Genomic DNA, 27335 nt, shown 5'->3' with positions numbered 1-27335 from the left:
TCTATGGCAGACTGATGTTCACATCTTTCCAATGCTGGGCCATTACCTTATCCACGATAATACACACTGACTTAAAAATGAAGCTATGAAAAGGTAGAGAACATTGAAGAGTTCAAAACTGTTAAAAGGCAGGTATCTACCATAGCTTATTATGCAACATGATAGTTGGTCTGAATCCAAGGAAATCAAATACCATGAAATATCTCAAGCATTAAAAGATGTAATTTGACATTGGCCATTAATATCTACAAACAAATACCACACTAATACATCCACCTAAATGCCATTTAAGCATAGTTTTTTTTTCATTGAAGCCAAACCCAGCTCTTTGTCAATCCAAACTGCTGAATTTGCCTACAAATCTTGCCAAAACAAAGAGATACACCTTTTGTAAACTCTGATTCCAGAGCAACCTAAGATTAATCATGTTTACCATTGCTCAAGACCACTTGCAATGCACTTGAATTCAGAAAATGAGCAACCTGGCAGGTACTACAAGATTACTCAAACATTAACATGAGATGCAAATAGAATTTTGCTAACACAAAAATATTCTGAAAGCCAACATAACTAGCAATCTATGCAGTGCCTAACCATCTGAGAAAAAAATTGCAAAGCTGAAAACATATTATTTCCAAAGAATTTTGGATGACATAGTAAATATATTGTAACCATATGATATCTGTTGATAATTTTCAATTTGTGCATATCTTTTAGGTATTTTGAGAGAAAAATTTCCAAGCATACTCATCCCTGCTGGCTAATTTTCACTTAGGAAGAGATTATAAGTACTAAATCATCAATTAAAGATGCTTTGTTTTGTTTTGGTTGATTGTAACATATGAACCCACCCATCACTCTTAGCATAAAGTATCAATAGATCACTGCTTGTTTTTTCAAGTCTTAATTGTAAAACTCTTAGCTTGTTGTTGGTGTGACATTATCAAAGCTTCTGTGATTGTGAAAAATTGATTGTGGCACATCTCAACAACAGTATCTCCAGCAAGACGAAAATACATCAAAATGTTGATAATATGAGACGAATACTTCCTTAACATACCTATATTCTAATATCTGACACAATTATATAAGTTAGGATTAAGATTGATTAGTGGATGTTAAGAGCTCCTTGGAAATTGTTTCCTTTGAGTTCCCTTCCTGAACTTGGAAGCAAAGTTTCAGGGATCAATAAGGTGAATGAAATTCAAAATGAACAATGCTGAGGGCTGCTGGGAATTGTAGTTCAGCATTTTAGGAAGGCTGAAGATCCGCCGCCCTGTTGGGCATCACTGAACTGAACTGAAGCTTAAGGAACAATTTATGTTGCCTTCAATCTTTCCTGGGAATTGCTTCTTTACTTCTTAAAGAGGACATGTTTTGTCCCTGCTGGGCACCATTTCAGAAGGCTTTGGAAGTGGGTTATATGGATCTTTTTCAGCCATGATTCAGACCCAGCATGGGATGGAAATGGCATTGGATGTACTTGTGAAGGACGTCTGGTGTGGGAGGGATGGGCTATATATCCTGGCCCTGTTTGACCTCTCTGTGGTTTTGATACCATGGTATCTTTCTAGATCAGTTCAAGAGTTGGGAGTAGATGGCATTATTCTGCTCCATCCTTCAGAGTCAATTCCAGTTGGTGATTATCACAGAAGAGGGGGCTCGCCCTCATCCCTTGCTAGGAAGGATGCCATGGGGTATGTTTTCTCCTCTCCTTTTCAACATCTACATGAAGATGGCCACTGAGGGAGCTTATCTGTCACCTTGGGTGAGTTATCCTCAGTATGCTGATGATACCCAATTATATATCTTATCTCTGGCAAACTAAGTGATGACATTGTTACCTGGAATTTTCAGCTTCTTTATCAGCATTTAAAAATGATGTTAGGGCTTTCAGTGTGGTAAGTTAGACAAGTTGCTTAAAAAGAAAACTTCAGGAAAACATGTTTTTTCTCTTCTTAACCAAGGCCATTTCTTTTGATATGAAAGAACTTGTCTTTTCAGCAATAGAGAGCATCTTCTGAAAAGTCCTTGAATACACTTGTAAGTTTTAACAAAGATACAAACCCAACTGGGAGAGAGTAGTACAATCCATGCACTGGGCACTTGTGGAATGTTGTCTCGAATCAATGTTTTCTATTGTTCAAGTCTCACGTATAATCACTGTTTTTTATTGTTTGATCACTTGCTTTCTGAAGTATCACGTATACCAAGTGTTTGTATCCTTTCTTTCTGTATCCAATAAAAAAGATTTGACCTCCATCCCTAAATAAATGCTTTTTTTTTTTTACTTTGCCTGAATTGGTGATTCACATTTTCAGCTGAGGAAAGAAGCCTCATTGCAAAGATAAAAGTATCTCACTTAAATTCAGGGATAAAGTTTATATCCGCTCCATGCCAAACTCAAGCCTGAGTTTGAGGCAACACCACAAATATTTTATTCTGGTGCCTGGAGGCTATGAGGATCTGGATGGGGCACACCAGGCTTCAGCTAAAGCCTGGTAATACTGAGTATCTGGTTTTTGGGGCCCAATGATTCCAAGACCATGCTGCCTTTGGTGCTGGGTGGAGTTGCCCTCCCAGATAGACCGCTGCACTATCTGGACTCTTCATGAAGTTATGGCTTGTGCTGGATGAGTAGATGGTAATTGTATCTAAGAGGGCCTTTGTAGAACTTTGCCTTGTGATCCAGTTGCACCCATTCCTGAATCTGCAGGCCCTCCTTACAGCAATTCATGCCCTTACTACCTCCAGATTGGATTAATGCAATGTTCTCTACCTAGGCCCAACCTTGAAGAGTATTCTGAAGTTTCAGCTTGTACAAAATACTGAGGCATGGGCAGTTAGCTATGTCTGCTCTTAGAGCAGCACATGTTACATTTCTGTTCCATGAGCTGCATTGCCATTTTGCTTCCAGGTCCAATTCACAGTAGTGTTTTCAATCTTTAAAACCCTTCCTAGCATGGAACCAGGCTATCTGACAGATCATCTCTCCTCAGTCACATTGACTCGTTTAATTAGATCTTGCAGAAAAGGCACATTGTAGGTACCATCGACTTGGAACCTATATTGGTGGGTCCCAGGAGATGTGCTTTCTTTGGTGCCTAAGGTGCTGCTTTATGGAACCTTCTTCCCCCTGGAATTAGATTGGCCTATCCCTGTGGATTTTCTGAAAGGGCCTCAAGATCTGGTTATGCTATCATGCCTGGGGCTCCCAAGGAACTAGAGATTTATCTCGATGTCTCCATTGCTGAAGGGATCATTTTTATCCTCCTTTCACCTATAGTTAGTATTTTTGATTTTATGATATGCATTACTGTGACTTTTGGGGTTTTACCTGCTGTTGTATTGGCTGTTTTATCTATTGTTCTGCTCCTCTCAAAGTTACCTTTGATGAGATGGGGAGTTATATACATGTAATCCTTGAGTTATGAATGTAATGGAGCCTGCCCATTCCATCCATAATTTGAGAATTCTTGGGAGTGAATCTCATATCTTGAACAAGATCACTCCCTGCTTTCGCCCATGCATTAGATAATTAAATGCGTGTACAAATGTGTGAATCCTTAAGTGCACCTGAGGAATCTTAGGGGTGGGGAAGGCCATGGAGGGGCCTAGTGGGGAACAGGCCAACTACTTCAGACCACCCAAGGCCTCCCTCGACACACAGATACCTCATTTTCAATAATCACAATTGCTTCCCCCTCCCACATCCTGCTGCACCAGTTGACTTATGAAGATCTGTCTCTTCTCCAGCCTGTTTCTTTGCCTGCACCCTCCTTTCTCTTCAGCAAAGGGCTTAACGACGCCTCTGGTGGTGAGCAAGCAGGACCGTAAGGCCACATGCAGCCTTCTGAGGTCAAGTTGATCTCTGGCAACATGTCAGGAGTGGAGACATGTCAGGTGTGAACAACCAGATCTACACATGAAGAGTCTGATTAGCTCATGCCTATTTCACTGGAAATGTCTCAGATTGGCAGGCTGCACCTGGGCCAGACTAGATAAGATTGAAGAGCATTCAAAGAGTGCTCAAACCTTGCCCTCTTGTACATAATGATTCCAGATTAATTCCCCATTTGACTCCTCCACCTGACTCGACTAATCTATCTCTGACAAGAAAGAAGCAATATAGGCAGGCTAGACATGAGACATGATCTAACAAGTTTTACACAGGTCATTTTCTGCTGATTATGAATGGAAACACTTTAATTCAGCAATGAGGAAAGACCCTTTGACCAAATGCTCAACCTAGATTCCTCAGCTTCTCTTGAATTCAGGTTTTTGGAGATTTGAATGTATATAAAAAAGTAGGTTTCCCTGTCAGTTGTGTCTGACTCTAGGGCACATCGCCATTTCTTGGCCAAGGGAGTCAGCATTGTCTGAAAAACCTTCTGTAGTCATGTGGCCAGCATGGCTATATGCCAAAGGCACATGGAATGCTGTTATCTTCCCACCAAAGTGGTACCTATTGATGTACTTGCATTTGCATGCTTTTGAACTGCCAGGTGGGCAGGAACTGGAGCAAGTAATGGGAGCTCACCCTATTGCATGGAGGCTGGTTCTCAAACCTGGGCTGTCAGCTCCCCAGCTAACAAGCTCAGCATCTTTAACGGCTGATATCTAAAGAACCCATTCTACAGATGCTACACTATGGCAATAAGCACAGATTTTAACTTTGTCTTTACAAGAATTCCCTAAAATTATTTGGCACTGCATAGGTTAAACTGGTCCAAGAAAAATAAATAGCAGACAAGAAAAATCTCTTGTTTTAAACTCATCAGCCACACACTTCTTAAACAGTAAAGTTTGGATGGACCTAAAATTATTTATTTTGAAGGTGAGACATTTAATCACAACACTGAACCAGACACCTGGCAAATGTATTACAAATAGGAGGCCAAACTGTGAGATTTTGCAGAGATAAGAACCTGTGAACTGAAAAAAAATCCAGGAACAAGTTAAATATTTAAAACTAAAAATCTCCATTGTTTAACTAAGGCATTGTGTCCATAAACAGAAAACATCTGTTTAATTTTAATTCGTTACATAGTGATAGGCATTCACTTGCTATTATGAATTATGAATTTAAGAATATCCCCCCACACTCAAGACATACACTTTGTTTTTTAAACACAGACAAAAATTCTATGCAATTTGGAACCATATTCCAACTTCTCAGTCTAAAGTTGCCAATCCTACCTAAACCCAGTCAAATTCACATGGAACCAGCCTTGGAAATTTCTTTCTCCCTAATAAAAATATACCTGTGTATCTATTGGAATTAAAACAATAGTTTTAACTGTCTGTAAAATATCGTACCCATTTTAAATAAATAAAGAAATAATAAAGAAATAAAGAAATTAATAAATGCCTCAATCTGTATTACATGAGCCACTCTTGCAACAATTGAGAAGCATTTATGTATAGGCGTTTCTTCTAGCAGATGTTAGTAAAGTCAAAGTCCTCACTTGTTAAAGTTGCTATGTTAACAAATACTGGTTTAAGAGACATTGGTGGCAGGATGAAGAGGAATAGCTCAATGTCAGAGGTGGTATTCAGCAGGTTCTGATCAGTTCTGGAGAACCGGTAGCAGAAATTTTGAGTAGTTTGGAGAACCAGCAAATACCACTTCTTAACCGCCCCCGCCCTCCCGAGTCCCAGCTGATTGGCCTCCCTTCTCTGCCTCCCGAGTCCCAGCTGATTGGCTGGGTCTTCTTTTGTTGCCCTGCACAGGAGAATGGAGCTGGAAAGCAGGTTAGTGGGGTGGGGAGGGAATGGGGATTTTGCAGTATCCTTCCCCTGGAGTTGGGTAGGAATGGAGATTTCACAGTATCTTTTCCCTGCCATGCCCAGCAAGCCACGCCCACAGAACCTGTAGGAAAAAAATTTGAATCCCACTACAGTGTCAATGCCATTAAAAAAAAAAAATTGAACCTATTCCTCTAGTCAGTTGACCTGCAGGCACATCAACAAGATAGCAAGAGTTACCATTTAGTCAAAACGATATAGTTGTGTTAGTGACAGTTGTGTTGGTCTAGGTTGGCATAAAATCAGAAGGACTGTAGCAGCTTTTTTTAAACCAACACGTTTTATTAAAAGGCTGAAGTTTTCTTGAGCTGCAGCAAGAGAAGTTAAGCTCTGCCCTCTGCTGGTATCATGCTTCTATTATATACAGAACAAAGTCTCAATAAAACACGAATCCCCTCATTTCTTCTTAATTTGTAAGAATACTTTTATATGTGTCATTTTTTTTTATTTTTGAACTAAATCAAAATGATAAGGAAGAAAAATAATTTTTCAGACCAAAACAAACAAAGCTTTATTTTTATGTGTTTATTTGCTATTAATTAAAAAAAAACTGTATGCTATTCACTCCTATTTCTGGCTGTTAGTTGCTTGCTAATTTTCATACAATGAATATTCCTAAAAGCTGCTTAAAATTAATCTATGCCCAACCCACTTAAGCATCTTGAACTGGACCGAGAAAATAACTAGTAACCACTAACAGCTGACTCAGAACCAGGGTATGTGATGCTTCCTTAAAGACAGTTACTCCCAGGGGTGGGATTCAATTTTTTAAATAACCGGTTCTGTGGGTGTGGCTTAGTTGGTGGGCATGGCTTGGTGGTCATATGACTGGGTGGGTGTAGCCAACTTGATGTCACTCACATCAAGGGGCGCTTCTCCTCTCCTGGCCTCTCATGACAGTGGAGATGCTGCAACGGTCGTAAGTGTGAAAAATGAAAATGGTCATAAGTCACTTTTTTCAGTTTCATTATAACTTTGAATGGTCACCAGTTTTAGACCAAAACTCAAAACGGGTATGTAAACTCACGTTCGAATGTCAATCTTTCTAGCTAGCCAAGAAGCCTTGCTGAATGTCACTCATCTTGATTCATTGTCATTCTTTCTGGCAACTCTGCTTCATTATTCAATTATTTCTTCAAAGTGTTAACTCTCGGGAGTATTTCCTCCCAACAGCAATGTAAAAAGCTTAAAACAACCCTTCCCTTTAAGAAACTACCAGCAAAGGGAAAAAACCTCCTTCTGAGACAGTAAGTCTAGGCATACTACCAAGAATGTAAGAAGGATGGAAAAAAACAAAAGGAGATTTCTTCCAACAACCGGTTCTCTGAACTGCTTAGAAAGTTAACAACCGGTTCTAGTGAATAGGTGAGAACCTGTAGCGTCCCACCCCTGGTTACTCCATTAGGACCATCTTCAAGGCCCGCCCCTCCACATTGCACATTGCAGTAATCCACTTTGATGGTGTGATTCCCCCTATATTGAAAAGCCCATTTCCTGAGCATGCACATACAGGTTGTTTTAAAAGAAAAAAGCTTTAAAAAAATAGGGGATCATGGATACCATCTGGGTATATTGATATCCCATCTGATATTGTAGAAGATGACAATACACAAGAGAGAGAGTCTCATTGACAAGAGTTCTTAGCTGTATAGAATGCCCCTGATTACATGAAAAGTTCTCCCATGTAACCCATTCATTTTTAATTTATTAGATAATTCATGTCCAAGATAATGGCAGCTTTTCCCCCTTTCAAAACTTTGGAGGATTTTCTGGATTCAGTATAACGCAGGAGATGATTCTTAGAAGAAGGGAACACCTTAAAAATCCTCTCTATTGATCAACAGAGTTTTGGAGCCAATTCTCTGAAAAGCACAATAAATTGCCTTTTTCTGTTTTGTTTTTTTTATAGACTTGATTTGAATATATCATATTTCAGACTCACGTAAGCATGCACTATCCAGATCATTTCTAAAAATGTAGACAGCTGTTTTTGTTTGCTTCATGAACAATATTTAAGAATACAAGAAAACTTCTTCTAATCAAGGAAACCCAAAGAGGTGATGGCAAATGGACACTTTAAAAGCCAGCAAACATTCAGCACCCTCCCAGTTATTATCACACAATTTCATCACATGGAGGTTTTTGGCTAGCTTATAAATATGCTCTCCTTATGAATAGGTTATGTTCCGAGAGGTTGTTCATAAGTCTGTTTTGACTGACAGTCCTGCAAGCGTAAAAAAGATGTGCCTTACATATATACCTTAGAGACATGGCAACATCTCGGTAAAACCTGATGGTGCCCATAACTCCAACCTTGAAGGTCCCAGAAGTCAGGAGAATGTGGGAAAGGGTTAATTGTCCATACACTACACACCAGAAACTAACTCTTTTCCACCTTCTTTAAGACTTGTGGACTTCAACTCCCAGAATTCCTCCTCCAGTCATGTTAGCTCAGGAATTCTGGGAGTTGCCAAGTTTGAAGACCCTTGCTCTAAACTGTGTGATTGGCCTTCAAAATGGCAAATGCAGATCAGTGGTTTATAAATTGATCCATGGTAACCCAAACTTTACCTATGCAGGTGGACCTCAACTTACAACCAAATTGGGTTCAGAATTCCAGATGTTAAGCAAGGTGGCTGTAGAGTGAGTCACACCTGATTTTATGACCTTTTTCCCCCATGGTTGATAAGTGAATCACTGCAGTTGTTAAGCAAATCCAGCTTTCCCCCATTGACTTTGCTTGTCAGAAGCCAGCTCGGAAGGTCACAAATGGCCATCCCAGGACCCTGGGATGCTGCAACCATCATAAATATACATGTCAGTTGTCAAGCAACCAGAGTTTGGTTTGGGGGTATGCTACAGCAGTCATAAGTACAAGAACCAGTCATAAGTCACTTTTTTCAGTGCCATCATAACTTTGAACAGTCGTTAAACAAATGGCCATAAGTTGAGGACTACCTGTACATTGCGGAATCCAAACTGGCAGTGACTGAGGGAGAAAGGGATCTTGCAGACACAATGAATTCCAGAAATAGGGAACTGCTCTACCAATGGTAAATTCCATCCTTGAGAACATAGGAGCCTCTGTGGCGCAGTGGTCAGAGTGCAGTACTGCAAGCTACTCTGCAGCCAGCTGCCTATAATTTGGCAGATCAAATCCCACCAGTCTCAAGGTTGACTCAGCCTTCCATCCTTCCGAGGTGGGTAAAATGAGGACCCAGATTGTTGGGGGTAATAGGCTGACTCTGTAAACCGCTTAAAGAGGGCTGGTAAAGAACTATAAAGCGGTATATAAGTCTAAGTGCTATTGCTAATGCTATTAGGAAGGGAGCTGAAAACAGAACTATTCACAGACTATTGCCCTTATGCAAGTCTGTGGGGGAGGCAACGTTTTGGGAATGTCTCCTTCTGTTCAGTGCACACGGAGAGGCAAATCACAGATCTAGAAAATGTGCAAAAAGGGAATCAACAAAATGAGTATAGGCTTTTTCTATGAATACATTTACAATAGAGAAGGGACACACAATAAAGCTGGATAAAACTAGGCATGACATAGATATAGTGGTGTACATTATGTGTTTTTTTTTACTTCTAGCGTTGGAGCACAATGATCCCTGGAAGCCAAAATTAGGGAAACTCCAGTCCAACTGAAGAATCGTGTTCCCAATATGCATTTGGTGCCCATTCTGGCTGGGGACTCCTGGGAGTGGAAGTCCCATCTTACAGATGCCACATCTGAAAAACCAGTTATTGCTTAAATACCAGTTGCTGAGAAGCAGCAATTGGTGGACATTATCACTCTCCAAAATAGGCTTGTGAGCTTCCCAAATGAATCCAGACTATTTTCTCGAAAAGCTGGACCAGATCACTGGCTTGATCCAGCCAGTTTCTTCTGATACATTCTATGATGCTTCACTTCGCAATCTTAGCTGTGTCACCTCAGGTATTCCTTCTGGTTCTTCCTGCTGGTTATTACTAGGTGATTACTCTTACTCGTTTTTGAACTGCAGCATTGCATATATTGAAACATATTGCTGGAAAGTTTTTCTTATTGGTAATTTAGAGGCGGTCCTGGTATCCTTGGCTAAACAGCTCCACCGGGTGGAGTTCCAGAGTGCCCATTCATGCCTTTGCCTCGAGGTCCTGGGGCTCGGGTCACAGCTATGTGGGGAGGAGGTGTGGGGCCACCCCCTCGTCCTTTGCAGGAAGGGGGAAGGTTTCCATTGGCCACATCAGATCTTTCTTCCTGCTCTTGAGGTGACTTCTTCTTGGACTCCTCTCCTTTGTTTTTATCTGAAATGGTTTTGGGAAGAGAATTGCTGGTTTTTAAAACCCAGTATACAAATGTGAATTTCTAACCGAAGCCCTTCCTAAATTCTCTTGTGGTATAAGTTCATGAAAACTAGAATCCACCACCAGCCTAAACCACAAGTGCAGAATCTGTTTTGCCCTTTTAGTGTCATGTCTGCGATAAATAATAGACACTGTAAGGACAGAATGAAAAGTATATATAATTGAAATGAAATTAATTTAAATATATTCAATACACTTGCCCACCTCATGTGTACTGTATAATAAATTTGTGCACTATACTTAATGAATTTCCATTCTGACATAATATATATATTTATCTATCTATCATACACACACACGTGTGTGTGTGTACATATGCTAATTGGAGTCAGTAAGATGAGAAGTACTTAAATAAAGAATGGGATGGGATGGGATGGGATGGGATAGAATAGAGTGGAGTAGAGTAGAGTAGAGTAGAGTAGAGTAGAGTAGAGTAGAGTAGAGTAGAACAGAACAGAACAGAACAGAACAGAACAGAACAGATCAATTGGTTGTGAGTTTTGACAGGGCTCCAGAAGCCAAGATTTGGGGAGAAGTACTGTTTGGGTAACCATATCCTACATGAATCAGAAAAATGCAATCAAGAAAATAATTAACCCTCCTATTTACTTTTGTATTTTGTATCTTATTTTACCTTATAACTCAATAAAAATGTTTAAACCAAGAAGAAAATAAGTAACTCTTCCCCCAATTCTGAGGCAGGTTAAAAGAAATTGGACCTCAACATCCATTTATCAAGGACAAGGTAGGAACCCATGATGCATGGATCACATGCGGCCACGTAGCATTTCTTTGCACACAAGATAACGAAGGATTACCGCGTCTGAACAGTTCAAAAGCTCTACTGTGGTTCCAAATTCCACAGATGCAGAGAAGGCAGGCATTCAACAGGATCGTCCCTCATCAGGTGTTGAACTATATAGATGCAGAAAGGTCAGGCCTGGCCCTGCTACTAGGCAAAGTGACCCCATCACCAAGGGCAGCAGATGAGAAGAGCGGACAGCCAAATGTAGGAGTGAAAATTGCATGCTACACAGGTTGCCCTGAACCTCCTAAGCCAGTCTGAGGTATAATAGGGGGTGTGGTCATACTTTCAGTGTCCAAACATTCAGCTGCCAATTCACTCAGCTTTCAATTCTAAGGAATTGAAAGGTGACACTATCTTGACAAAGTTTTTGTCTAGAATGATGATGCTACCCTTACAGGTTGGTTTCTGGAATTTTTGCTTTAGGGCGAGATGGACCAATGGGGAATAATGATACAGAAGGGATAATTCTATAGAAAAGGACTCAGAATAAGGGCAAGGACTCTGGAATAAATAGATTTCAAAGCATCCCTCACCTTGGGCTCCCTTGGGATTGTTTTGAGTCTCAACTGAAGCTTCTTCATGTTCCTGTGGTTGCGGAGCTTTTTGCTTGTTCCTCTTTTTGTTTTCTTCAGATAGCTGAGAAAGAAGAACAAGAAGAAAAATATCACAGTTAAATCTAATAGAATCAGAAAAAGAAGATGAGCCCCATGTCTTCAGCCTTCTTACATTTTGCAATTTCTTCTTGAGCTCCAAATTCATAGCCTGATATCCTTTCGAGGTAGCATTGAGATAGTAGATGCTCAGCCTAAAGCGGGGAAAGCACATATTTTATGGCAGTCGATGATGATGAAAATGACACTGGTATAACAACCGTCTTCAAGTTGAAAAGATAAAGTTTAATGACTTGTAAAATGAAGAGAGAGAGAAAAGCAGGCTGTGTGGAATGGAACGGATATACGAGTTCACAAACCACAGGTAGTTCCCACCGAAATTACAATCCTTTCTGTTTCTCTCTGTCGCTAAAATTGCCCACTTTACAGGGCTGTTCTGGAGGTAAATAAGAAAGGAAGGCTCAGGGATGGGATTCAAAAATCCCAACAACTGGTTCTCTCCTGGTTGCTGGGTGGGCTTGGCCATGGTGGGTGTGGCCTATTGGAACTTCTGGGAGGGCCATTTTTCACCTTCCCCAGAGTCTGGAGGCTTCCCTCTGGCCTCTGGGAGAGTGAGAGTCCCTTGGACTCCAGAGGCCTTTCGGAAGCTGGAAATAGGCCCATTTCTGGACTTCCAGAACTTCTGGGAGGGCCGTTTTTTGCTCTCCCAGAGCCTCTGTGTGGACCCTGCACTTACCTGCATCCAAAACATGCTGTGTGGAGACTCCTGGGAGGAGCATGGTAGGATGGGCGGGGCCAGCCGGTTGGTTCAACTACTGGTTCAGCGAATCAGATGTAAATTTAACATCTGGTTCATGCAAACCGACCTGAACCAGCTGAATCCCACCCCTGGGAAGGCTCACTGAGCTTCCTGTAGGGAAAGGGAAGAAAGTAATATAATAAATAAAATAAACATTCTGACAGGGGTCAAAAAAGTTGTACATACACCATCAGAAGAATGAAAGGAAGGATCACACCAGGGTTGGAGACCAGACTGAAAACCTTCTGAAACCAGGAAGGGAAATCATGCTCCAGAGTTTCTCCAATGACTTCAAACATTCTGGTTTTACCACTATTAATAGAGAGATGTAAATAAAAACCAGATGAAAACTGACTTCAAATTAATACCAAATAAAAAGAAATTGCACTTATAACAATATCAAGAATATTATTACGTCAGTCTGGATGGTTGTTGGATACCAGAGGGTATTAAGGAAGAATCCTATCATGGAGACTTTCTTCTTACATAGAAATTTGTTGAAAAGGGTAATCATTTTAGCACAAATTCTGCATAAAATGGCATTTTAGCTGCTACTGGTTTGTATGAATCTTAGATTCCAAATTTCAAAAAAAAATGAGGAAACTACAGACCATTCCAAATGACCATGCAGTCTTTGTTTGAAAAACTTCCAGTTATGGACACCTCATAATTTTAGGAAGCAAGCTATTCCATTATTTAATAGTTCTCATGATCAAAATAATTGCTCCTTATCAGGTGAAAGGCGGGACAGCTCAGTGGTTAGAATGCAATATTGCAGGCAAACTCTGCCCACAGCCTGGAGTTTTATCCTGGCAGGACTCAAAGTTAACGCAGCCTCCCAGCCTTCCAAGGTTGGTAAAATGAGAACCTAGACTATTGGGGGTAATATGCTGACACTTAAGCCACTTAGAGGGTGCTGTAAAGCACTATAAAGCAATATATAAGTTTTAGTGCTGCTGCTATTATTTTCAGCTTGGATTTCTCTCTGTAAAGCTCCCATCCATTGGTCACTGTCTCCTAAACCTAGAAAACAGGCAGTGGCAAATCACTTCCAAAAACTTGCCCCAAAAGCCCTTTAAGAATTTGTCTAGACAGTTGCCAGGAATCAACACTGACTCAAAGGTGTGTGGCCATAAACACACTTTCACATACATGACTGTGAAAAATGCATGGAACATTTCTGTAGCTCACCAGTGATACCACAGCTCAGAAGAGTATTACAAATTCTCACAGATAGGATCATCATACCCTCCTCCATGTCTGTCATCCCTCTAGTCTTCAAACATTGTCAAAATCCTTAAATACAGCTACCTATCCTTTTTAAGAGAATGGAATGGAACAGCATAGCATAGCATAGCATAGCATAGCATGGCATGGCATAGAAATAATTCTTTATTGGCCAAGTGTGATTGGACCCACAAGGAATTTGTCTTGGTGCAAATGCTTTCAGTGTACTTAAAGAAAAGATACATTCGTCAAGAGGTTTGTATTCCTAAAGGCAGGTATCTCTAACTCTCTGACACAGTATCTCTAACTATATCAATATCAGTTTCTTTTCTCCTATCAATTCTAAGATATATGAATTTATAATCTGTTTTCTCAAGCTAAATCTTTTCTATGTCTAAAACTGAGGGGGAAAAGTCTGTTTTGTGCAATCACATATCACACTGAAAATTGTGCATAAGAAAAAGCCACAATGACTTTTGGAGTCAGCTTGACAAACCTTTCCCCTCCTGTAATGATTTTTTTCTGTAGCTTGTTAAAACCAATTATACAAGCTGTTATTAATTTTTTTAAAAAAAGGTTATGCTAGCAAGTTAACGAATACTGCAGCCAGAATACAACTGGTGTGTAACCGAGACTCTTTTAAATGTGTTTGGAAATCCTTCAACTGGCCTTGTGATCAACAGCCAGAAACCCTCAGCTTTTTAGACCGGTTGTAATTTTAATAAAATTATATCCACTCTCATAAAAACTATGAAATATGGACATAGATACTCACAAACACCCTGAAAGCAAATCTAGCAGAGTCTCCTAACTATAATATTGTCTCTACTACCTCTGATTTTTGTTTGTTGGCTTGTAGGTGTCCTTTCCAACAAATACATGAATTTTATATTGTAAACATGTTGATAGCCCCTTGAGGCTGGAAAGCATCAAGAGAATTTTTGCTGAGCATGTAGGCCCCCATAAATTTCCTGTTGAAAATCAAGCGTAACATGGTAACTCAGACATGTACGTTACAAAGTTCAATGAACTTTACTCCTGGATTCTAATAATGTCATGAGAACTATTCATCTTGTAGCAATCTACCCAATGTTATTAGTTATCTGTTCATTGGTCCCATATCAGTTAATGAGGAAAAGGATACTTGAAGCAATAGACCTGAATGGACCACAATCAAATGATGGTGGAATGGATACGATGGTATAGACAACGGGCAGAGTCGAGAGAAATAGAATGAACAAGAGCATCGCCATGTAGAAATTGTTGGATCTTGAAGCTTTGAAGACTCTTGCATGGGGAACATTGCAGCACATCACAGCCCAACACTGGAGGTACATAGACGTATGGAGGCGGAGTACATTGATAGCAGGAAGACATGGTGCATAAAAAGAACCCATCCTAGAAACAACGATAAGGGCAATCAAAAGGTTACATGTTGGTCCCAAGTGAGCTTTTATGACCCTTGACCCTTTCTCTGCTTACTGACTTGGTTCCAAAACTTATAAGTGTGGGGTTTTTTCCCATCTGGATAACATGTACTTAATCCACCAAAGTGGGGAAGCAGAGAATGCTACAAGTCCCCTCTACTGAGAAGGTATATCTAAGAGGACCAAGAAGAAGGGGCTTCTCCGTGGTGGCTCTCTCCCTATAGAACATCATCCCTGCAGAGAAGAGATTGATACCCCATTTGAACACACTATTGCAAGGCCCTGAAGATCTGGTTTTGCCAACAGGACTGGAGAATCCAGAGTGGGGTGGATCAAGTGGCTTATTTGATTGACTTACTGTTGCTGTTTGGCGGGGGGGGGGTGTTATTGCTTTTTTATTGTTTTTTTAATATTGGTTTCTTATCTTTGTAAGCTGCCCAGAATCACAGAAAATGAGTTGGGCATCCATATAAATTTTCTTAATAAAAAATAAAAAAAAATTAATCCTCAATATTTTATTTTCCCAGAGATGCTTTAAGCAGAAGCTGTTTCCAGTGTTTTGATGTAAGGTGATTGATTAATACACTCTATACTTACAGTATTATCTCACCTGTAAGATCATGTTTTTATTCTTAAGTTCAGTTGACCAATATGGAACAAGACGAAGTGCTTTTATTATGTTCGAAGATATTTTAGATTTTGGGATTGAAATAAATGAACGGAAAGTTTAAGCAAATAAATAAAAACTGTGTTGACAAAACTGGTGGTGTCAGCTTTTTGTTAAACAAAGACATTTTTAAACTGTTTTCAGAGACCACTATCCATTCCTGAAAATGGAGATTTCCAAGGATCATACCAATCAATAAGGTGGACAAATTAATAGTTGTTCATTTTTTGAAGGGGCAAGGACCTGAAGCTTCATTTCCAAAATATCTTGGCATTGTTTCTTTTGGCAACCCACTAAGTCAGGAGAAAGAGAATAGGGGGGGAAATAAAGGAAAGGAAGGTGAGAAGAAAATGAAGAAGAGGGGAAAGAGGTAAGTTTAAAAAAAACTGGGCAAAAAAAAGAGAGAGAGAGAATTCATGTACCACAGTTACTTTCAGCTCTGAGTGGTCTACTTGTAGTTTCTCTATAGGAGAAGAATTTAAAAAAAAATAAACCCAGAGTTTCAATGTATAACTGTGACTGCCATTTGGACCACCAGTAGTTTGAGAATAGCCCCTCCTGTCTCATTAAGTACCAATATGTAACACCTGACTGAAATTAGGAATGAATATGGTCTCTGATAAAAATAGAAAGGTGTAACAAGAGCAATACATTTCACTTTTATTTATGACAGCTGACACAAAGAACCGGTATTGTTTCTTGAGAAGACATATATTTTAGTCAATCACTATAGGTACATGTTGATATTTGTAACATGGTTAGATTAAACTAAGTGGCGTTTGCTCTTTTTCTCTCCTGTGTGGTAATGAAATTGTGCAAAGCAGACTGAGATCTAACAGAGCTAAAATACAATTCCTCTGTAAAACAGGGGAGAGTGAGGAAGGACACTAGATTTTGACATAAATTTTGAGGGGGTCCTTGCTGCTTTCTGAACTTGGTGCTCTCTGACCTTGGCCTGGATGATGTTACTTGGCTTGATAATGAACCATCTGCAAGAAAACAACCAAGCTCAGAGGTCACCAAGCATCCCTCATTTCAACCCTGAGCTACAAATATTCTCCTGTATGACTAATCTTTTGCTAAACATTTAGTAAAGTTCAAAAAAATAATCACCTTGTGTCAATAGTGAATGCCTAATTTTGGAAAACAGATATAAAATTTCTTGTCACAAATATGTAGCCTCACATGTCATCATAAGCTTGATGTCAGAATATTGGGGTCCCTTATATCAATATGTTACGCGCTAAAAGGAGAGACAATAATATACCTCACTACCTCCTTCTGAAGGCATTACCTGAACCGCATAGGTGAACCGTCTCAATGGATTCACAACAACATCGATGTTCATTACAATATAAGGTCTTGCCAAATTGGTGGTTGATGGGATTGCTAATTCTGGCTGACCTATTACAATATTAGCATATAATTGTTCAGTTGCTCAGGGAATTTAGTAGTTCACCATCCAGCTTCTATGGGGGAGATGAACATTTTGAGTTTAAGTGAGGTTAAAGCAAGCGAAGACCGCCTGAGTCCTAAGGCACGTACTGCCCTTAATTTAACTTCGTGGTTTTGGAAGATCTTTGGAAGTGAGCCATTCAGGCCTCTAATAAGAGGCCTGAATTAGCTGCAGGAGGAGAAAGAAAAGAGGATGTCAGAATGTGAGAAAAGGGGGGATGGCCAGAAAAAAAATGAAAGGATCAGGGGACAAGGTGGTTGTATTTATAGATAGTCCTCGGTTTACAACCATTCATTGAATGACTGTTCAAAGTTACAACGGCACTGCAAAAAGTGACTTATGTCCATTTTTCAAAACTATGACCATTACAGCATCTTCATAGTCATGTGATCGAAATTTAGGACACCTTATTTATAGTGGTTGCCTATCCTGGGGTCATGTGATCGCCTTTTGCAATCTTCTGACAAGCAAGGTCAATGCGGTAGCCAGTTCACTTAAGAACCATGTTTTCAACTTAACAACTGCGGTGATTCACTTAACAACTGAATAAAAAAAGTTGTAACATGGAGCAAAACTCACTTAACAACTATCTTGCTTAACACTGGAAATGTTGGCTCAATTGTGGCTGCACGTCGAGGGCTACCTGTAATCTGATGTCTGCTTGTTTTAGACCTGCTTACCATTAGCATGTAGCATGCCCACAATAAATCAGCCTTGCAGAAAAAATATTACCCAGAAGGCATGTGGACTAATAGCTGTCATCCAATCAATATGTCAAAATATCATTATCCCTATTCAGTCCTGTGAAAGCTCCCTTGGGCAAGCCTACTTGCCATGAGGGAGAGTGGGGATAAAAACCCAAGCTCAGTTTACTTTCTTACATCTTTTGCCAATCTTTATACAACAATCAGAGGAGATGGTCCACTTTCCTTTGAGGTTCTCCCTGAAATAACAGAGCCTACTAACATTCTAGTGCAGGGGTCTCCAACCTTGGCAACTTTAAGATTTGTGGACTTCAACTCCCAGAATTCCTCAGCCAGCTTTGCTGTCCCTGTTTTGAAGTCCCTGTTCTAGTGAAGCCTGTCTTGACAAAAGAGACTTTGTGTGATAGCCAATCCCTTTCCCTGTGAAAAGGAACAGAGGGAGAGGAGATCTGCCAATGGAAGAGAATATCTGTAGTTCAGAATTGAACTATGGAGTCCTTGGTGCTCTTTGGGTTTGGTGGTTTACTTGCAGACATTTCATCACCCAACTAGGGCACATCACCAGTACTAGAAGAGAGTGGTGTTTGCTCTCTTTTTATATACAGTGGAACCTCGGGTCACGACCGTAATCCGTTCCAGGTTGATTTAGTCATAACTGGAAGCATGACCATCTTCGCATGCGCAGACCAAAAAAGAAAGGTGCCAAAGGGGAAATTGCCATGGCAGGGGAAATTATCGCAGCAATTTTCGGGTTTGCTTGGTCACCATCCAAAGATCTGTTCGTGACCAGAAGCAAAACAAGCAAAAATTCTGGTTGTCACCCAATTTGGTCACGAACAGAAACATTTGCAACCCAAGGTTCCACTGTATTAGTGGCTTGCTCTGTAACTGTGTGTGTGTTGGGGGGGGAGGGGAGAGTTCAGGAGGTTCTTGATATATACTCCTTGAAAAACAACAACCTAATCAAGGAACCACCAAGAACCCTCCTACTCATAGTGACAGGATAAGCCACTAGTAAATAATAAGAGAGCAAATCCCACTTTCTTCTAGCACTGATGATGTTAGCTGGTTTGGTAATGAAATGTCTGGTGGGGGAACCCAACCAAGCTCAGAGAGAACCAGGGACCCAACAAAGTAGGCCTGTTCTATTCATTCTCATTACCCTTCTACCGAAACAAACAGAAAAGAATCGTGTGGTGAAATGACCCTGTAAAATCTAGAGCAAAGGATGGGTAGAGTAACCACTGCAGGATGCTGCCAATCTGGGAGAGTTAGGGAAACATTAGAGTTCTTGTAACCCAGGCAGGCCTCAAAACTGTTGTCATTGGGCTCCTTCCCTTGGTGGTTGCTACGGTGGACTTTGAAGTCGGGGAACCATCTTGAAAAATGAAAACAACACATGCAATTATATCACATCATTGTCTCTACTGAGTTCCTAAGGTTGTACCCTCAAGAGCCAAGCAATGCCAGCAACAGCACTGATTAGACACTATTTATTAATAATTGCCATGAACATGTTGCTTCTAGTTTTCAAATAGTAGCTTTGCCAATCACATTCATAAGGCAATGGAAGCACACAAAAATAAATCACAGAAGGAAGAAAGTGCATTTCTAGAGAAATGCTGTGACCTCTGTGTGAGATCATTGGAACAGAATTAATGGTCCATTTTCCAACTTCAAGTGGTTAATGAATAAAAAGAATGGTGTTAAATTACTTGCCAGGAAGGTGGGGGATGGCTTTTGTTCAAAGGATGCCAACCAATATCTTTCTAACTCCAGAGACAGAACCAGATCTTGCGCCCAGTTTATACTAGGTTATTTCATCGCACCCAGCAGGGAATTTCAGGTCTCACAAAAGTCAAATTGACATCATGAAATGGAGACTCCAAAGCCAGATTACAACCGTGATTGTGTGCCCAGATCTAGAGACTGAGCAAACAATTTAGCCTCACGTTACAACCCTGTTCCCTTGTTGTATCCTCTACAAAATCTTTTTTTTTTTTTGTGGTCTTTTGCATGTCCCAAGTTGCACTCACCAGATCATGCCTTGATTGAAGATAAGACCAAGTACATTTCCACTAATGTCAAATTCCGAATACGAAGGCTAAGAGGAAAGAGCAGAAGATTTTCGTAGATTTGTACAGTAACACCACTTAGGATGGTGTGAAAAGCAAAATTATTCCACTGAAATTCTTTCACATTAGGGTTTCCTGTTGCCAACACATGGTTGAAAAATAGTTTGTCACCCAAAGGTAGATTTTTTTAAAAAAAGCAGGATTTTGCATTGTGTTGATAGAACTGTTTAAGTATAAAGCCTTCTTTAAGATTCTAGTTTTTTAAAAAAAAACATACTATAAATATATTATTTATAGTTTATACAGAGGCTGTCAAGCAAGTCAATCAAATATTACAATTCCAAAGCAGTCTTGACCAGGATTTCATGAAGGATTTGAAGGCGGGGGGGGGGGGGAGAGAAATGGCAGCCACAATAGTACAATGGAGGCTGTTTTTGTGGACGTGGTAGTATTTCATGTTGTGGCCATTATCTTTGTGATACTTTATGGACATCTCTATTATTAAATGATGTGGATAGGAAGGTGGTGACATTCCTGACACATCTACCATCTAACAATGTACAAAATTGAGGGCCGATGCATTTCTCCTCAGTGCATTGTTTTTCCTGAAATTCTCTAAAAACTAGTAATACTTTCCCTTTTAAGATTGCTCCTTAAAAAGGACTTATTATGTTCAATCCAGAAATAGGGGAAGAACCCATCAGGGGTCTCCAACCTTGGCAACTTTAAGATTTGTGGACTTCAACTCTCAGAATTCCTCAGCCAGCAAAACTGGCCAAGACTGCTTTGGAATTGTAATATTTGATTGACTTCCTTGACAGCCTCTGCATAAATTATAAATAATATATTTATAGCATATCCATAGTTTTTTTTAAAAAACTAGAATCTTAACAAAGGCTGTATATTTAAACAGCTGGCTGAAGAATTCTGAGTGTTGAAGTCCACAAGTCTTAAAGTTGCTAAGGTTGGAGACCCCTGATCTAGCAGTTCAGGTTTTATTAAAAGTAGGTTTTGGCAGATAAGAAAAATGTGTAAATAATCCTGACTAATAATCACAATTTTCTAGAAGAGGCTTCTTTATTTTTCACAACTGCATGATGAAAAATAAATAAATAGAAAGAAATAATTACTAAGGCACTATGTTAGAGACCAGGAGATGGTGACATCTAGTCCCACCTTAGACATGAACGTTGCTGGGTAACTTTCTAACAGTCACCTATCTTACGTCAACTCACCTCACAGGTTTGTTGTTGTCTGGAAAGTAGGAGGAGGAAAGGATATCAGATATGTTTGCCACCCCTAGTTATGTATAAAAATAATAAAGGCAGGATAAAAAAAAAATCAACAAATGGAAGTTTTTGTCAGCCTGCAAGTTGAAGTTTTGGAGAGGGGGGGGAAAGTCTTCAACCTGCTATATCTGCTTGTCACACAGCTTTTAAAAACACAGAATCCAAATACAAATATATCATTGTTTCTCAACGTTGGAAAGTTTAAAAAATATGGACTTTAAATTCCAGGATTCTGCATTCTGGTTGGGGAATTTTGGGAGCCAATGTCCTTGAATCTTAAACTTATCAAGGTTGACAAACACCTGCCTATATTAAACATAACATCTTTGCCTAAACTCAAATGTTTTTTGTTGGTAGATCAGAAAAGCACATGCTAAATTGCTAATCCCTTAAATGCCCTGCCAAAAACTGAGCAAAATGTACTGATGTTACATCTCAAGTAAGGAATTAAGCTGATTATCCTTGATTCATTTGGCATCATTAAAGAGGAAAAGCACCAATAATTTTATGCAATATGTATTTCAAAGAAGAGTGAAACGAACAGAGTGCCTAACATCTGAAATACAGATTTCAGTTTCCAGAAACGGAAGATGACTACCATTTGCTAGTAACTCAATGATCTAGGAGCCCTTAGAGAGGGGTGTCAAACTTAAGGCCCGGGAGCCTGAGCCGGCCTGAAGGATGCTTAGATCTGGCCCATGTGGCCATCCTGGAAACAGCGAAGGACCTGCATGTGGTGTCTCTGCCAGTGAAAATGAATCACACAGCCCTTCCGAGCTTTGTTTTTTGTTTTTTGCTGGCATAAGGTTGCAGGAAGCCGTCACAACGAAAAATGGAGCACAGGAGCCAATTTTTGCTGGCAGAGCACTGGGGCCACCACTCCCAACATGAGTGACATTGAGCTGGCCATGCCCACCCCAGCCCCCCGAGGTCAAACACAACCCTGATGTGGAAATTGAGATTGACACCCCTGCCTTAAGAGAATCCTAGGCAGAACATAAAATTATGATAAAACCCTGTATTTTCCCCTCATATTAGTTTGTGATTAAATATATATTCCACCACGTGAATGTCAACCATTTTCCCCTCTCTTTTTCCTTTTTATTTTATTCACATTTTAACTATCTTGCAGGACAAAGCGTTTTGCATTGGGGTGTTTGAAAATTAAAACATAAAAAGAAAAGTTATCTCACTATGCCATTCTGAAAGCTTCCAAAGAGATCCCACAGGTAAGCTCTATGTCAAGTTAGTACTCCTACAGAAATATCATCTATTTTCTCTGTATTTACTTAGTTGCTCACATGGAAGGTCATTTTTTCCAGAAATACTGTCCAGAGCCAATTTGGTCTAGTGCAGTGTTGGCAAATCTTTTTGGCATTGAGTGCCCAAAGTGCGCACGCAAACGCATGCATATACCCCAAATGCAACACACCCACCTGCGCATACACCCCCATGCATGCACCCACACTTGCACGTTCCCTTGCTTGTGCACACCTCCCACGCATGCCCCCTGCGTATGCACGGCAGACACCTGAAGACCAGTTGGCTGGTAGGAAGCATGCACACATGCGCGGCGGAGCTGAGCTGAGACAACAGTGCGTATGCCCACAGAGAGGGCTCTGCATGCCACCTGTGGCACATGTGCTGTAGGTTCGCCACCACTGGTCTAGCGGTTAAGTCACTAGGAGATTCTGAGTTCTAGTCCTTCCTTTGGCATGAAAGCCAATAGGGTTTCCTTGGGCCAGTCACTCTTTCTCAGCACAACCCAACAACCTCACAGGGTTGTTGTTGTGGGGAAAATAGGAGTAGGAAGGTATGTTTGATATGTTCGCCACCTTGAGTTATTTGTAAAATAATAAAGATGGATATAAATAAATACTTTAAAATATTGAGATGAGATTTATATCTCCATATGCAGTTTGACTTTTCTAGTGAAAATGTAAGATTGGGGGAGGGAAGCTTCAACTGACATTAATGCAAATGTTTTGCTTTCTCACATCCTTTCCACCAAAGGAAGGCACTTTAGTTGGATTTGTTGAGCGTAGGGATGAATCTGGCACTTTTAAGTCAATGGTACAATAAAAAACTCTTATCTCAGTCTGTAAGGTATAATAACATTTTTTCCTAATGTTCTCATAATAACTCTTTCAGAAGGTTTTGTCCTTCACAGCCCCAACAAAATTTGTTTTCGGGCACCCAGTCACTTGCTTGCAAGATGAACAGTTATGTAAATAAAATAAAGCTAAGGTGTAAGTACTTACAAAGCCATATTCCAAGTCCCAACACCAGCAGTGATTGAATACCCTGACAAAAACGGCTTTCAGGAAATCCCCAATTAGAATTGTGATATAAGTTGTCACAGTGTCAGAGACTGTTAATCGCACAAATTCCTGCAAGGAAAAAATATTTTCTGTCTTTATTTAGGAAAAGAAGTGTGCATTACTTTTTTCACTGCACTAATTTGCTTTTGTCCCCACCCCACATTTTCAATTTAAGTCAGGGATATCCCACCTTGGCAATTTAAAGATTTGTGGATTTCAATTCCCAAAATTCATCAGCCAAGCATGTTGCCAAGGCTGGACATTCCTGATTTAAATAAAGAAGCTAGCTTGAATCTTACATGTGGGTTTGATTGTTAGTGCCTACAATTTATTTCTTATTTATCAGGTGTATTTCCTGAGTTTCCACTAAAATTTACATACAGTCATGTAGCATTGCAAGATCAAATTGGATTAATTATATACAAAATAAATAAATAATGCTAAAATTGTTATATGACTTGCAGTAAGCAGACTCATTCAGAAATGTTCAGGAATAGTTTCCTTATGACTCTATACTCTCAAAAATGGTTTCAGATTAATTTTCCTAGATACATTAATACGTTGATATGCTCCCCAATTGTATTTTCCTTCTCTTGCTGTTCCCTGCTGGAATCAACAAGTGATTCCACCAGGGACATTATGAAGAGTTGTGATAAGAACTTACAACAGCAGAAGCTACTAATGATAAGCAAACAAACATGATTTCAGTATGAAACCTGCTTTACCTGACCAACCATGGTTTCCCAACAAGGGCCTCTGGGAACATCTGCAGGGTTGACCTGAACAGGGATTGTTGTGATGTTTTCTGGCAGGGTTCCATTGTACAAACTAGCTAGCCAGATTGTCATGTTCTGCTTTACAATCTTCTCTTCTTCCAGCTAAAAAAAGAAGACTCATTTTTTTCCCCTGGATCACAAATCATATTAATCACTATAATTCAGAGACAATGTGAAAAACTGACTATAACATAGAAAGGAGAGGCAGTTTGGTGTGATGGTTAAGGCATCAGGCTAGAAACTAGAAGTCTATGAGTTTTAATCTTGCCTTGAATATGACGCCAGCTGGGTGACTTTGAAATTGTCACTTTCTCACAACTCTAGGAAGGAAGCAATGGCAAACCATTTCTGAAAAACCTTGCCAAGGAAACTGCAGGGACTTTATCAGGCAGTCTCCCAGAATCAGACATGATTGAACAAAAGAAAAACATAAAAGATTCATTTTCAGATTATTTCAGTTAAAAAAAAAATCAATAATGCCCACTGATACCTTAAACCACCTCTCAGTTTGTTATTTATCAGTTGGTAATAATAATAGCAAACTGAGAGTCAGGTTACGGAGCCAGCTTCTTCAAGGACCTGCAGCATTCTTTGTCTGAGAATGGACCTGAGTGATTTAATCCACTAGGTAAGCTGAAAATTCTTCAGTGAAGGCCTGAAGGTAAACCTCTAAAAATCCCCTCCTTAACCCGGAGGGTCAGGTAACCCTAAATAAGGCCACTGGAAGATTTTCTGTGGATGCAATAAGAGCAGAGAAATATTGATATTTCACTGCTTTAAATGCCACAAGGTATTAGTGGCTCTAATTGTTGATTCGTTCCTTGTCTTCCTCCAGTAGCATTCTAGATCTCTCTTGACTGTTTTCAGCTCCCTCAATTGCTCCCTCGACTACAGGGAATTCAGGGAGTGATGGGCCAAGAGAAGTGATACAGGCATGATTCTATCCAGAGCCTTGGAAGGACCATGCAGCAGAACTTCAAATGAAATTCCCAGTTTCCTTTGGAATCCTTTGAGTCCATCAATCACCAATCAACTCGGTCCTGCCTCCCTACAGAGGAGGATAACATAAGAGAAACTCACCAGGATGTGATCTGAACATGACAGGGAACAAAGATAGTTCCCCCTTGAGATCACACTGTGACTGCTCTGACAAGAAAACTAAGTGTGGTGTCTGACTAGACTGTTTTGAATTAAGCCAGTATAGATATATTGTTTGGTGGAAACATGGGAATCATAAATGCAGGGAAAATGAAATGCAAAATTACATCTCACTACATCCAGGAAATAATGCATATATTACACTGTTGGTGAGAATAATGTTTTACAAACACAGTTCGGTTCCAGAAAGCACGTGATAAGGTATCAGAAGACTGCTATTTTTGCTATGATTAAGATCAGCCATCTAGAAGTATAATGTATGCTTAAACTTCTTCTACAAATATTTCAATTTAAAAGCAAATATATATGCCCCCTCCAACAATAAGAATTATTTCCTCTTTAGAGACTCAAAATCCAAGATACCATATTTGCATTCCAGCTCAATTTGGTCTGGATGAGTTGTAATTAATGCAAATAAGCCTTAACTAGCATTCCATTGGTCTTGCTGTGACATCAATAAATACATCTTTCTAATTTCTGAAATTCAAAATGTCAGACTTGAACCTCTTTCTAGAAAGATGAAAGTATAGAAAGTAAAATACTTGCTTTGAGATTGATTTCATCCATGAGAGCAATAATGAAGGTGTACAAGTTTCCCAGAAAAAGAGCGAAGATGCGTCCCAGCTGCCACCGCAAAGCAATTCGGGGATGATAATTTTCAAGGCTGCTGATGACATCAAATAAAGTTGGACAGAACATTCCTAGAAGTGACATGACCATATTCACCTGGGGGAGGGGGAATAAAAGTTAAGACATTTAATATAATGTTCACACATCCTATTTTTGCAACCATAGATTTTTAACTTTTTAAAGAATAAGATATATCAAAAATAGTAACAGTATTGGTCAATATTGTTATTTACCGTATTGCCTTCTACTCCTGTTTTCTTCACCACTGTGTTCTGACCAAGGCTTCCTAGACCAGCAGTCACCAACCGGTGGGCCACGGCCCACTGGTGTGCCGTGGAAAAATCAACCAATCAAGAAATGACAACACAGCCAACCACCCTACCAGTATATATAGGGAGATGGCAGCTCCCATCACGCTTTGCTCTCACAAACATGAAGCTGAAAGCACCAGCCTGAAGATGGCGAGTGGGACCTCGTCAAAATGTTGCCGAGATACTCTCAATCTTACACGGGAAAAGACCTGAATACACCAAGACCTGCATATATATAGCCAGCTGGCTTTGGGGCTAAGCCACCCCATAGAGGTGGTGAAGACAGGGAGACCCAGCAAGGTCGAGGGGAGCCGCATCTCTCTTCCTCAGCTGGCTAAACTCCCTTTCCTGAAGGTGGTAAGAGTGGTGGTCAGAAAGGGTTGCCTCAAAGAAGCACTCAGCCGGAAAAGAAAGTGCAGGAGGAAGTTAAGAAGTGAAAGTTTTTGGCTGACCAGGACAAAAAGCAACAATTAAGGTATCCTGGAATTTAAATTTTACAAAAAATAACACCGCTCCCAAACAAGAAGCAGCGAATGAAAGTGAAAAGGGAAAGTTTTTTTCTTCACTCTCCTTCCTCATGCTGACAACGAGAAGAGCTGAATAAAGAAATCGGAAAAATCTGCTTTGGCACCAATAGGTAATTAAACTGGAAATATAATTAAATGCCAAAGGGACAGTAAAGATTTCTGAATACTAAAAAATCCTTTTTTTTTTTTTTTTTGCTATAAGTGGGAAGGGAGAGGAAAGGAATAAGAGCAGGACTTGAAAGGAGGAGACTGCTTGGAATTCAAAAGAATTTAAAGTTAAATCTTAACAAGACTTCTAAAAGATACATTTTAACTGGAACTTGGCAACTAAACAGTAACCCCAAGAAGAGAAAGTGAAAAAAGAAGTCAAAAGAAACAGCTTGTGTGT

General features: G+C 39.9%; 1 protein-coding gene across 1 annotated transcript in view; it reads right to left on the bottom strand.

The window, feature by feature from the left end:
- Positions 1 to 9892: 9892 nt before the first annotated feature.
- The window catches only part of TMC1 (transmembrane channel like 1), a 60582-nt gene continuing 43139 nt past the window's right edge, over positions 9893 to 27335 (bottom strand). Inside the window, exons 14-22 of the mRNA XM_087923214.1 lie at positions 26026 to 26205; positions 24271 to 24423; positions 23486 to 23614; positions 19897 to 19964; positions 14765 to 15004; positions 12566 to 12691; positions 11696 to 11774; positions 11503 to 11554; positions 9893 to 10101 (exon numbers count right to left, since the gene is read on the bottom strand). Of these exons, the coding sequence (XP_087779340.1) occupies positions 9893 to 10101; positions 11503 to 11554; positions 11696 to 11774; positions 12566 to 12691; positions 14765 to 15004; positions 19897 to 19964; positions 23486 to 23614; positions 24271 to 24423; positions 26026 to 26205 (1236 nt within the window). The remainder of the gene's footprint in view (positions 10102 to 11502; positions 11555 to 11695; positions 11775 to 12565; positions 12692 to 14764; positions 15005 to 19896; positions 19965 to 23485; positions 23615 to 24270; positions 24424 to 26025; positions 26206 to 27335) is intronic.

This window comes from Pseudonaja textilis, chromosome 2 (genome assembly GCF_049901715.1).
Source record: "Pseudonaja textilis isolate UNSWEBS1 chromosome 2, rPseTex1.2, whole genome shotgun sequence".
NCBI lineage: Eukaryota > Metazoa > Chordata > Lepidosauria > Squamata > Elapidae > Pseudonaja > Pseudonaja textilis.
The sequence above is the reverse complement of the archived record's forward strand: the minus strand, read 5'-3'. Positions and strand labels throughout refer to the sequence as shown.